The sequence below is a fragment of the Protomyctophum parallelum genome (assembly GCF_964188405.1).
Source record: "Protomyctophum parallelum genome assembly, chromosome: 15".
Taxonomy (NCBI): domain Eukaryota; kingdom Metazoa; phylum Chordata; class Actinopteri; order Myctophiformes; family Myctophidae; genus Protomyctophum; species Protomyctophum parallelum.
In genome coordinates, this window is record NC_139710.1 from 11,001,574 (window position 1) to 11,015,682 (window position 14,109).

Consider the following 14,109-nt stretch of genomic DNA (forward strand, 5'->3'; position numbering starts at 1 on the left):
TTTCCAACCAAAATAAACTACTTTGTTACAGGCTTGGCAGTCAGCAAGACTTCAGCAAGATGTTTAGCCTAGCCTTATTTAATAATAATAATAATAATAATTATGTTGTGTATTATTATTATTATTTTCTATCTTTATTTCAAACTCACAATTATAGAAAACAATAAAATAAATAAAATGTGCATATATGTTGTTCAGTCATGTGTGCCAATGGTGCCACAGTCTTGATGAGAACCTGACCGAACTGCATGGATGTACTGTACTATGGTCATTTGAACTTCAACTTATGGACAGTGTAATGAGAGGCCAGTAGTGGATGTATTTGTAGCAAGAACATCCTGGAAAGTCCTAGAATGTTTGGCGTCAAACATTCCATTGTATTGCATTACAAGCTTTTACAATAATGATTTTGCAAATATAACATGGCCATGATTGCTTTAAGGTGATAAACATTATTTGGTTATTAAGCAGTGTGTCCACCTTTGTACCTTTTATCAACATGATGGCATTAGTACTGATAAGGCATTATTTAGTACACTTCAATTCACTGCAAAAAGTGAATTGCAGATAGGTCTATTTAGATACTTGTGCTCTCAAAAATAGACTTTTTGAATAGAATTATCTGACATTGACGTAAAAAGAATCATGTAAAATACGAAATGAAACAGATGCCTCATTTTGATTTTTACAATTCTTTTCATTTCTGTTACAAAATCTGAAATCAATATTTGCTTAGAATTTGACTCCTGTGGTCAAAATAAAAATCTTGCCGGTATTTATATTCACATCTTACTATAAAAAATACTCAAACACAAAACAGAACAAAAAAAATGTGTAGAGCTACAATATAAGAGCAAAAAGTGTCTTGAAAGAAACAAAGTACACTCTCCAACTAATATTGCATCATACTGTCTTCATACTGTAACAGGCAACCCATCCCAACAGCTGACTAGCCACATTCTGACCGTCAAGCTGTGACATTAACCACAGCTGACACTTTTCACACCATTTCTTCTCTGTGAAGTGTTTTAGCGGTGAAAAGAATAAACATGATCTTTGAGTCCACAACATCTTCAGAAGATCTGTACTCTTCTTTGCAAACATTTATTGTGTGAAAGATATGCTGCTACACACAGTACAAAGATTAATATTAACGTGACTGACAGCACAGTTCATCCAAAACATAAACAACACAGGCCATACAGTATTCAAAAGTTGGTCACCACCAGAACAGAACGGAGTCAAAGACTTATTTGAAGCATTCTCTTACTCTACATGTTTAAACTGTAAAATACTATGAAGTTGCCACTTGTCACTGTGAATGGGCTGATGAGCTTTCCCTTTCAAGGTTGTGGCAGTGTAACCCAAGTGAAGCCCCCACATTCAGAGTTAAATATAGCATTTTGACAGAGCCAGTTTGCTAGTGAATAGACAGCTGCTACTGTCCAAGTGTTGTCAATTAGTGACACAAAATTGGAATGTCATGGTGTTACTTGACCTAAATTCTGTTCTTGGATACACTGTACTGTATATGTAGCTACTGTTACTACAAAATGGTTGCCAAGCTTTCCGAAAATGAAGTACTTCCTTAACGTATAGTTATAAAATGACAATGATGATTCATAATAGATGATAATAAATGAAAACATTGAGGGCTCTTCAACGTTGTCCAGGCCAAGTTGAGAGAATGAACAGGGACCCCGACTACATAATTGAATACAATTATGTTGCAGATTAGACTTTTTCAATTACTTGTTTGACAGCACTGTCTGTCATTAAATTAATGTTTTTTTGTTCATGTGTATTTTCAGACATTTACCCTCTTAAACCCTCAATAGTTAGTAAACTTGAACTTTGGCTCTGTACTTGGTCTGCCCTTTGTCCCCTCTACACCAATCCTCCAACTTTTGCAGATCTGCTATTTTCAGCAAATTATCCACATCAGAATAGGAATGCTAGTGTTCAAGTGGTTAATAAAAACTTCCGATCAATAAGATTTGGCAGATCTCCCGTAGTAACTCTGAGGAGCCCCTAGGGCCACGTTTTTTACTGTACCTCTGTGTGATAGGTCTTAGAACATATAAGTTCAATGTGCTGATGCTCTGGACTCAACTGTCATCTTGATATATACTGTATTGTATCCACAGAGAAGGGCTTAGCAAGAGTTTGGGAGGCTTCCCGAAGAGTTATTAGACCTGTACACTGAAACATCCAGTCCACCCCTCTAAGAGGTGCCATGACAGCATACGTGGAACTTCCCAGTTAGGCGACTATCACACAAAAAGAGATACAATTTCCAGATAAAATCACGTAACCACAGAAACTAATGTAGAGGATCAAGTTTTTGGACCGCAGTCCGCAGGGGACAACCGGTCTCTCAACATGCGTGGCATGTTTCTTTACTTAGCTCCATGTTTCTGTGCCAGTGTTAAAAAGCAAGCAAGCACAGGGTTAATTTCAGTCAAATGAAACTCTATCTACCAACAGTATGTTTAATACAATGAGCTCATGGAACACAAAGTTCCATTCATTATTGTACAAAGCTGCTAAGAGTTCTGTAGCAAATTAACAGCCAGCCAACAAATTATCAAATTTACAGGATTATTCAGAATATACAGTGTCATAGAAACTGGATTTGGTTGTTATTCTGACAGGTTGTGAAATAAAGCTATAACACCATATGAAAAGGTCACATGTCATGGGGTGCACTAGCCACCAGGCAACAAAACAAACAAAAATGTTTGTGTAGAGGCTAATGATGAGGCCAACTAGATATGGTATTAAAGTGAATAATTAAATTGTTTCTGGATACATTTTACGTTGTTTATAACTCTTGTCAATGTTTTCCCAAGGTGCGGTGACAAATATCTTGACATCTTTTCTTTTACATTAGTTCCTAAACCATATTTGTTCATATTTTAGTTTGGTTAATTTTAATGTGCCTAAAGCACAATTCCTTTTGCAGACAGTAGTACAGTGGTGGAAATAAATTACATTTACTCTACTGCACCTGAGCACAATTTTAGGTACTGAGTATTTCTCTTTCTTTTACTCCAGGGAAGAGCAATGTCCGTGTTGGTTCACCTATGTATGTGTTGGTTCATGAGCACCAGTATATGACTATGACTACCAGTAGGGGTGCTGTTGTGCCAGAAACAGAGATAGTATTAGTGCTGCACTGTTGCCTGCTAATCAGTTCACACGGGTCTGATTTTTATTTTATTTTTAAGTTTGTAGCAAAATGCTAAAACAACCAGGGATAGTGTTTTAATTTGAAATTCAACCAGGTATGTGGTTTTGTCCAACCGGTTGTGGAATGTGGATTTTACAGACTTGGCTGCTGTAAATACAATTAAGGCTGTGTTCAATTCAAGGAATACAATCACATCACAGAACTTATACAGTACCATCGAGTTGGCACAAATGGACATTTATGTATTCATAAAACCGAGCAAGGACCTGCCTTATGTTTTGGTGGGCATTACATTGGGTGTAAACATACTGTACAGCCGTAAATTCATTTGTATTGTCTTATGTCTCACAGCATCCCCTTGACAACCTAGATTCTCTGTGGGGTTCAGGTCAGGCTAATTGGCTGGTCAGTTCAGCACAGTAATACCATGTAGGCCAGTCAATCTAAGCTAAAAAGGGGCATGACTCAAAAGAAATTGCAAAAGGAGTAAACACAGCCATCTATCAGGATATTTTAAAACACTTTGTGCTTCCATATGTTGACAGGCTTTATGGAGATGCCGATTTTCCTTTCCAGCTTGATTTGGCACCTGCACGCAGTGCCAAAACTAGCAAAGGTGTACCGACCATGGTATATACCCACGGAGAATCTAGGTTGTACTGTCAAGAGCAGAGGTGCCCACTTTAATTTTTTACTTGAAAGCCGCTTTCAAAATGACCAGCTCAACGAGATCTACCCACACAAAAAAAGATCCCATTGCTGAAATGTGTTGTATGTAGGGGGCTTTGGAATAGTACAGTAAGACATGAGACAAGCACACTTTGAATGGGATAGAGAAAATGTAATATATTGCTACTGACGTTTTTGTACAACACTCTTGTACACAAACGTGTACATCTGTAATCTTGTAACACAAAGTATTGCATTGTGGGTTTGAGCCGACAGGCCCTTTTCGATGTCAATCAAGTCACCTTACGGTCACTGTACCAGACAGTGGCCTTGTGGTTAAGAGTGTCCTCCCTGAAACCCGGCCGGGTCATACCAAAGGCTGTAAAACTGGGACCCAATGCCTCCCTGCTTGGCACTCAGCATCAACGGTTGGATTGGGGGGGGGGGGGTCGTCAAATCAACGAATTCAATGATTCCAGAGCTGCGGCTCACTGCTCCAAGAGATGGGTCAAATGGAGAACAAATTTCACTGCAGTAATGTGCGAGACATCGTATACGACTTTGACTTTAATTCAAGTGGCAGATGTGAAAAAGTGTTTTTTATATTTAAATTATATTTTTAGGACCATGCCATGTGATCTGCACAGCCTTTGTGATCTACTGGTAGATCGCCATCTACCTTTTGGGCAGCCCTGGTCAAGAGGAAGGTGTGAGACAGAAGACTCAATACAAATGAACTTACGGCTGCTATCAAAGCAAACCTGGGCTTTCACCTAAACAGTGCCACAGGCTGATCACCTCCATGCCACATTTGATGAAATAATTGTTCAAAAGTAGCCCAGACCAAGTATTGACTGCAGACATTAATTTACTTTTCAGATGGACATTTCTGGATTAAAAAAAAAAAAAAAGTCTCCAAGTCTGGCATAATCATCAAGATTACAAAATACTTTGTGCAATGAATTGAGAATATATGAAAGTTTCACTTTTTGAATTATATTACAGGAGAACATGAATTTTTGCAGAATAGTCAAAAACGTTTGAGGAGCTTTATACACACATACCTCAACAAAACAATAAATCTAATACATTTCTCATAGACTTAACCACATGCCCCTGCATTATACAATGGTGGCATAAAGAAGATAGCGAAATGGCCACGCTCACATTGTGAACTTCTGCCATTTTCACCTTTTCTCTTAAGAATCCTTCAATATATGTTACTATAAAGACAATGACAAAGTGTGTTTAGAAGGAAAGTAGCCATTTATTAGAACCAATATAATCAGAACATGAGGAAAACTGTATCCAATCCCTAGACAAGCATAATACAGTACAAGCTACTCTCTGGAACTTGGACGTATGTTGATAGGAGGGGGATTGATAGAAAGTGGTTCAGCTCAAGGGTGGGGGAAAAGAGGAAATAGAAAAGGCACTCTTACGCTCACCGTAGCAAACAGGACGACCTCCCGACTCCCGAGTGGTAAAGGGGAACAAAACCAAATCTTGAAACCCTATCCAACACACAAGATGGCCATGTAAACAAGGCTGGTTTCTCTGTACAACACCAGCCAAACGTCACCATTCAATCCACGAGGACAGGTGAAGACCAGAACAGTACAAGACGTGTACAGGGACTTCTAATCTCCCCCCCACCCCCCGCGTCAAACAAATACCCATTCCAAAACGGCAAAATATTTCACATTAGACAGTGACAATTCCTTGTGGAGGCACACCAAAGCTTTTCTGTAGGACACTTTGGAACCACAAGAGAAACACTGAAAAGTAATGATCATCAAGTAAGGAAACCATGTGTTAAAAAGCTGCCATCTGAATCCTCAGCTTCTCTGTATCCACGCCAAGTTTCAGAGAACAAATAAATAGTGTCACGTTTAGATTTCTGTTCAGCCAATAAGAACATTGTGGAATACAAAACACTCCTTCAGGATAAGGACGGGAACCAGGTTTCTCTGTAGCTACACCTGCCATCAATCAATATTCCTGAGGAGTATATGGGAATTCCAGCAATTAAAAAGATACAAGTGAGACACTAAAATAAACAGCGGAGTAGTTTAAAATTGAATTTCAATTATAAGACCATCCAAATTGTCCCCCAACAATCAAGTATAACAAATACCCCTCCAGATCAGAGCAGTGACACAGCAGCCTCTGACTTTTCTGTATTACGTCAGAAATCAGCAAAGATCTGTTGGGGCATGCGAGGCCTTCCACTCTCAGATTTTGGTTCGCTCCCCAGCGCGCAATGCATAGCATTTTTCTGGAAAGAAAAGCATCAACCCTTGGCCCTTTTATTGTGCCATTCTAGCATCCTCCACAAAAAGACTGAGAATAAAGCTCAGATAAAAATAAAGTTTGGGAACAACCGTACCAGACTAACATGGGGGAATGTTGAGAAAATTATACTGGAAAAACTGCATCGCTTCACTAGGAAAAGGCCTTACAGATGATGATGCCCTGTAGATTCCCTACCAATAGCACCAGTAAATTAAGATGGGTACTGTGATTAACCTTATGGTAACACCAGCACACTGGAACACAAGACTTCTGATATTGACCCAGAATGTGGAATACCCAGAGTGAACAACCAAACTGCAGCTACGTGGGGTCTATCACTGGGAGAGAGAGAGACGGGAAATCTTACGCGATTTGTGTGGAATTCCATCTTACTCATCTTTTAGCATCAAAATTCTGAAACATGTGTCCTTGAATCTAGTACGACTCTACAAACGGGGAAAAGAGTAACAAGACAGGGAGGGAGGTGAAGAGAGAAAGGGATAGACAAGGGTTTAACTTATGCCATTATGAGAGAGGTTAAGTGCGTTTCACCCCCGGGATCTTGTAGGCTTCTCTGTAGTATACACCAACAAGCCTGGGGGGAAAGCTTAACAACAGGTTTAGTATTTTAGTTTTTTGGGCACCTCCCATGGGAAGGAGTCCCGGCCAAAGTGGCCGTAGGCTGCAGTCCTCTGATACATGGGCTTCTTCAGATCCAGCTCCCTGGAATACATAATCGGCACATTTAGCAGCAGTCACATGAAGTGGACTTAAGACGCATGTATCAATACTCACAAAGGCAGAATGCTCAAATCAGCCAGTGGGGAGTGTCAAGAGCCACAAAAGAAAACCATAATCAAAGAGGTTTATAAGACCAGCTGATAAAGAGAGGGAGACTCATGAAGCTTTGACACTTACCAATACCATGTCAACCCAACTCATCCTTGAGAAGTGGGGACTGCGGCTTGCAGATGGAAAGCACACTGGTCCCATTTAAAAAAAAGGCAGTCTATTTGAATGTGAGCTAGAAAGCTTAAACATGCTGGGTACCTTATACTGTATGTCTTTATAGTCACTCACATGCACTACACCTGTCGTACTGCATGTATGCATTAATCAGTTTAAATTTATTGTTACGTTTACTTATTGTTTCACCCATGTTTATATCATTCTTCCTCTGTGCTAGCGCTCTGGTTGTTTCAATGTGGTCATACTGCAAATAAACTGGCCCTGCCCGTTAATCAAAGACACGGAATGCCTTTTGATTCAATTTGCCCTTCAACACTAGCCTATATACAGTACACCTATATAGCAGCAGAGCAATACAACGCTTTAATAAGCCTACAGAACCCAAAAGTCACCAGGAGTTGCACAAGAGGGCATTACGGTCATTATGCAGATCAAATTGAAATACAAGGAAAGGGATAAAGTATTTGAAACGTGTCTGCAGCAGTTCAAGCAAAATGGCAAGACTGTAAAGCATAAGAAAGAATGAGCCGGGAGTTTCTGATTCAGTGAGAAGCTCAGACGATATACATTACCTCACAATGACCCCTGGGCGGAGATCAAAGTTCCTCTTTACAATGTCAAGCAACTCTCTCTCACTCTTGTTGGAGGTCCCATAGTGGAAGATGGAAATGGAGAGGGGATGGGCAACTCCAATGGCATAGGATACCTAATATAGCAGATGTGCATATTTGTCACACACAGAAGTTTGCCACCGCATATTACTCCAAGAGGCAAAGTCTTTAAATAATCCCTCACCTGAACCAACACTCTCTTACACAGCTCAGCCTTCACCAGGGACTTAGCCACCCAGCGAGCAGCATATGCAGCAGACCGGTCTACTTTAGTGTAGTCCTTCCCAGAGAAAGCACCACCCCCATGCGCACCCCAACCTCCATACGTGTCAACAATGATCTTACGCCCCGTCAGGCCAGCATCTCCCTGTAATGAAAGGGGTAAGAGGTTGCAATTTCAGTGTCTGACAAGGATGCTTAAAATTGTTAAACATTAGCCAGGTTAGTTTTAGTCATACCTTAAGTAGCTGTAAAAACATTGAAGTCATAAACGTACCTGGGGGCCTCCGATCACAAAGCGTCCGCTTGGCTGCAGATGGTAGATAGTGTCATCATCCAGGTAGATGCATGGAACAACCGCCTTGACGACCTTCTCCTTTAGGGCATCTCTCATCTCGTCCAAGCATACATGTTCATCGTGCTGGACAGAGACAACAACGGTATGCACACGCAATGGGAGCATGGCACCACGGTTCTGGCGGTACTGAACAGTCACCTGTACAGAATGTAGATTTAGTTAATTGCACACACATACTTTCAAATGTGCAATCAATTCCCCCCCCACCACACACACACACACACCTGGGTCTTTGAGTCTGGACGGAGCCAGGGCAGTGTGCCATTGCGGCGCAGTTCTGCTAGCTTGGCATTCAGCTTGTGGGCAAGGACAATAGTGAGCGGCATACATTCCACAGTCTCATCAGTGGCATAGCCAAACATCAGTCCCTGCAGAAGAGAGACAAACTGTTGGATCATCTTGGCTGCGCATCCTCAAACTCCACCAATAAGTCGGTAAACCTGCATCAGATTTTAACCACCTTCCCTGCCATCCCCATTTTGGTAATATTATAGGAAAAATAAATATGATATTTTATATATATATATAGCCCTTCTACAAGCTCACAATGTGTTTAGAGACACATTGTGACCTTGTACATCGGCAATGCACACTGCATGTCTGGTTAACAGACTACTGACCTGGTCCCCTGCCCCAATGTCCTCCTCGTTGCGATCTATGTGTACACCCTGGGCAATATCAGGAGATTGCTGCTCCAGAGCCACAAGAACATTGCATGTCTTGTAGTCAAAGCCTTATAACAAAACAAAGATTACTGAAACCTGCAAGACAATTCAGGGAAGTGCAAATTAAATAAAAGTGCCCCAAATGTACCATACCTTTGGAAGAGTCGTCATATCCTATGTGTTTGATTGTATCACGAACAACCTTCTGATAGTCCACTGTGGCACGTGATGTCACCTCACCTGCCAGGAGGATCATCCCAGTCTTGGCAACCGTCTCTACAATCGTTCAAAGGAGGGGCATTTGTGAATACATAAGATTTATTCACAAATACACACATAAGATGAATACATAAAATGTATTCACAAACCACACAATGTGTGAACAAACATCTGAGCCAACAAGCTTTCCATCATCTGTTATTTGTGTACAATAGCTCAGGGAGTCCCTAGGTCAATTATTGATATTTAAGAAACAAACAAACCCTTTGACCCTTTAACTCTGTACCCAAACAGAACATTTGGTTCCATTAGTACACTTTCAGCGTAATGCATAGTGGCCTAATGCATACCAAACTCGGGGTCCTGGAATTTAACGATTCAGAAGCATTGCAGTAGAAAACAGGAGCACCATTTTCCTTACCACACGCAACTTTGGCATCGGGATCTTGCTTGAGGTGGGCATCGAGTACCGCATCACTGATCTGATCACAAATCTTGTCTGTAAACAAGAACCACAGTGTAGTTATAAAACCGTGCAACCAACCAGTCAACCACTATATGCTTTCACACAGGCAACCATAAAGCTCCGTCAATGATCACGCTTTATGGATTCGCGGAAAAGTCAGGGGATGCTGGTTGTTTTTTAGCGCCATCCGCACATGTTCGCAGTGGGAGTGGCTGGAGGCCTTTCTTTCCTCCTCCGTCGCCATTTCAGCAGGCCGGGTGCACGTGCCCCGGGCAACAACATCAACCCAAGCCAGTGGAACGTGAATACACCAAATCATAGATTTGGCATTTAACAATGTCATTGACATAAGCGTCAAGCGAGCGTCCCTGCGATCGCTTCCTGTCGACTCGATATACAATACATGTCTAATCCTTGTCGCTAACCGCAGGGGCAAATGAGACTCATTAATACCCAACAGAATGTTACTCGACGAATAACAGAACCGTTCAAGATCTAGCCATTGTTTAGAAAAACATTGTGATAGTTGTGGTAGTGACTATTCTGCTCACAGGGTCTAACATAAACCACGCGGCAGGATTATCTAATTTAGCTACGATTAGCTAGCGGAGGTTAGCTTTCACAAGTCGGCTGGCCGACCTACTAGCATACTACCCGCCTATAAAACATTTAAGTGGCAATGTTTTTTTTCACCAGTCTTTTGTTTTCTTCGTTCGTTCATTCGTTTTTTTGTGCCCAATGTCCATTAGAAATAAGCTACCAAACGCATGAAGCCAATGTTGTTTTATTTTTTACACATTATGGTGCGTGTCTTACCAGGATGTCCTTCTCCGACCGATTCTGAGGTGAACAAGAAGCAGTCTTCCTCAATGAGAGAGTTATGGAAACCGTTCATTTGTCCGTTCATCATCGTTCACGCTCCTTCCTTGTTTTGTTGTGTGAAATATAGAAATGCTATCTTCGCGATCTTATGCGAGCTTCGCACCGTTTTTACGCCTTGACTTTATGGTTTAGTTCCCGACCCTGTCTGCTGCCGTATGCATGAACGCGCCAGTCATTGCGCAGCGCTCCACTATTTAAGCAGTGGAGAAGACGCCGTTGACGTCACAGCCAGGGGGCCATACCATTTCCAACATGGAAGGGAGGGAAAACAGTGTGATGTAGTGCTTGTGTGGGATACAGCACGCCTTTGAAGTCCTGCTCAGTCAGCATCCACAGTACATCAGCGATTAGTTTTCACCAGTGGTTACACAACCTTTTAATTTCAAGGACCTCCATAACTCAAAGTCTGAGAGTATACAATAACTGGACCCGTATGGTTCACATTTGTGTACCAACTGTCAACACGTTGTGTCTGAGTAAGTTGCAGACCTGTAAGGGTCTATTTGGATCATTGGACCCCTGGCCTGCACTCAAGTAACCCTGACCCCACTTTGAGAAGCACTGGTTTGCCATATCAAGTCCAAGAGTTCACTGAGTCCTCTCGCCACACACACACACACACACACACACACACACACACACACACACACACACACACACACACACACACACACACACACACACACACACACACACACATATGTAACCCAACATTGTAATTACAGGCCATTGAGCAGACGCCATATCCAGTGACTTAAGTAGGCCCTACAGTTTGGGTTACAGGTGTTTTATGAAGAAAACGACCCAAGTCTTCAGGACTGCAATGATAAGTCCTGTCAGTGGTCACTTTATTGCAATATCTTATAAATTAGTTTCCTATATACCTGCGCAGTGCGTAGGCCTACATGTGTTTTAATTTTCATAATCTCTGGCAGAGGTGGACAGCATGTTATACTACCATACATAGGACAATCTTTAATCAGGGTCATACTTCTTGTGCATACTGACAGCAAGACAAAGACAAGCACCTTACTTCCCTTTTATTCCCCAAATCTATCAATGTCATATTTATGAATTCATAATCACAGAGCAATCATCCTGACAAAGGTATGGTATAAGAGTCCATAATGGACAAGAACTAGCCAATTGCAGACATGCAGAATGGGCAGTGATGCTGCTGCATCGCAAATGTATACTTCCAATATTTATGTGTGTCAATTTATTTTTGCACACCTTTATAGTTCTGCTGTTCGTGTTCCTACTATGACACCTGAATTCAAGATCTGGGGTTAATCTAGCTAGGTTTAATCTGCATTCAATACCTCTGTGATTGGTGCTCATGCAAGATTTGGATTGTCGCAGGATTGGGGTCCTCCTGCGACATGCTAGCATCATGTCAAGGCAGTGTACTACTACTTGTACACAGTGTTGTTTTTGGCAGCAAATTTCTATTTTAGTTTTAGTCATAGTCTCTTGAATAGTTTTCAGTTAGTTTTAGTCACCTGGAATGTATTAGTGTTAGTCTAGTTTTAGTCGACTAAATGTCATAAGATTTTAGTTGACTAAATATACAGGTGATTCAGTCGACTAAAATGTGTTTTGGCGGGCCTTGATGCCGTCGTAATGGGTGATTTTACACTTGCTGAAAATAGCCGATCTACAAGCTCACAACGTGTTGATGCGTTGTGAGCTTGTAGATCGGCTATTTTCAGCATGCAACCAAGTGTAAAATTACTTATACTGGATCTCTTGTCCACTAGTCCCTTCCTAACATTTTAGTCTAGTTTTTATTTGTTGACGAAATTGTCAACATATTTAGTCTTAGTTTTAGTCATAATAGCTTAGTTTTCATTTAGTTTCCATTTAGTTTTGGTCAGTGAAAAAAGGTAGTCGACGAACATTTTTCGTCTTGGTTTTAGTCGACGAAAACAACACTGCTTGTACATCAAGCTGCCTTACGCTAAGGACATATGAGATAGGCTCCTGACCTATGAGCCACATGGCTCAGGATCCATTTGTTCCCAAGCCTACTAACATACATTATTTATAATGATGCTTGCTTAACTGGTTAACATGCAATCATAAGTTTATCCAGAGAGGAACAAGATTGTGGCATATGAACATTTTGTAGACAGAATATAATTGCATTTAAATTCAAAAACATGGATCAATGCACTCTAGGTTGGGCACGATTGATATCTTGAGTTACAATTGGTTACAAATTTCCATGCTTGTTTACCATCCACAGGTAAAACTCTATAAGATGTTGAATATACCAAACATATGGATATACAGTATGTGTATTGAATACCACAACATTGGATACCACCTATATATTATATTTTAGTTGCTCCACCCAGTATGTGTATGCGAGACAGGCAGGCAGGCAGGCAGGCAGGCAGGCAGGCAGGCAGGCAGGCAGGCAGGCAGGCAGGCAGGCAGGCAGGCAGGCAGGCAGACAGACAGACAGACAGACAGACAGACAGACAGACAGACAGACACCATGCATTCATTGAGTTCAAGGGCTGCAGTGTACCGGATATCTGCGATAACAAGGACATGAGAACATTAACTACCTCAACCTAACAATCTGATAGACCTGGAAATAAGTTTAGGACCAAAACAGTCAATGCAGAAAAGAGCACCAACAGGGGACCAAAACAGTCAATGCAGAAAAGCGCACCAACAGGGTATATTATCTCCCGCATAACTTAATTTTACTCTACTCAAAAAGCTCCCATCACTCCCTTACTCTGCCTTAAGGCTATGATGACCTGTTTTCTAACTTAATCGGAAGCTTTGATCTTTTACATGGGGTAGCAGTTCAGCCCACAGGCAGCATTGATTCAAGTCTCTATGGTTTGGTAAAGCTCAAAAGCTGCCATTTATTTTGCCTGAAGACAATGTTCTGAAAAGCTCAACATCATACCACTGTCTTTCGGTTTTGTAACACTGTCTCACATATAATTGGAAATACGTGAGAGATCGATATTTGAGAAAATGCTTATACAACTACTATAATCCTGTATGTAGGAGTCAGCCAGGCAGCATGTGTGCACAATGCACATTAAATGCATATTCACTTATTTCATAATCCTGTTACAAATGTGTCAATTTTTGGCTAAAAACAGCCCAAGGAGTGTTTTTTGTGCAAAACGAATACTCAATTCAATTGGAATGGATTCAGCATCATGAAAACCCACTAGTTTGACATCACATGCTATGACATGTGCATGATGACATTTAATTTATTTCCCCATACAGGTTAATTTTATTGTTAATGGTATGGTCACATAATTGGCATAATATTATTATGCCAATTATGAAAATTGCTCAACATATGGAAGTTAGCATCCGGCAGTTTCTACATGCTGGGGACCCATACTCAACATTTCTAACATAAAACTTTGGTGTACTCAACATGCCTGGGCTCACATTCTGGCAAGTGAACTAAGAAGCAAACAACGGAAGAACAAACACCTATGAATATCAAATCATATAATATCATCCTGTTATCCAGCTATGTGTAAATACAAAAATCCGGCTTCAAATTATTTGTCATC

At 41.0% G+C, this 14,109-nt stretch overlaps 1 protein-coding gene across 2 annotated transcripts; it reads right to left on the reverse strand.

The window, feature by feature from the left end:
* Positions 1 to 5,115: 5,115 nt before the first annotated feature.
* mat2ab (methionine adenosyltransferase 2Ab) lies at positions 5,116 to 10,728 on the reverse strand. Of its 2 annotated transcripts, XM_083783831.1 has the most exons (9): positions 10,481 to 10,728; positions 9,620 to 9,697; positions 9,133 to 9,255; positions 8,935 to 9,047; positions 8,539 to 8,682; positions 8,234 to 8,452; positions 7,922 to 8,104; positions 7,699 to 7,832; positions 5,116 to 6,880 (listed from the first exon to the last, which is right to left on the reverse strand). In XM_083783831.1, the coding sequence occupies exons 1-9, from the start codon at positions 10,572 to 10,574 to the stop codon at positions 6,778 to 6,780; spliced, it is 1,191 nt and encodes a 396-aa protein (XP_083639957.1). In that variant the 5' UTR covers positions 10,575 to 10,728; the 3' UTR covers positions 5,116 to 6,777. The 2 variants fall into 2 exon arrangements, with proteins under 2 accessions (XP_083639957.1, XP_083639958.1); XM_083783832.1 differs by having other exon boundaries at positions 5,116 to 7,832.
* Positions 10,729 to 14,109: the final 3,381 nt, after the last annotated feature.

Bases quoted from the DNA above. Each gene is read 5' to 3' on its own strand.
- mat2ab (XM_083783831.1), bottom strand. From the start codon at position 10,574: ATGATGAACGGACAAATGAACGGTTTCCATAACTCTCTCATTGAGGAA. The intron at 9,256-9,619 runs GTAAGGAAAATG...GAACGATTGTAG, and splicing joins CGATGCCAAAGTTGCGTGTG to AGACGGTTGCCAAGACTGGG. The intron at 6,881-7,698 runs GTAATGTATATC...TATGTATTCCAG, and splicing joins CGCCCAGGGGTCATTGTGAG to GGAGCTGGATCTGAAGAAGC.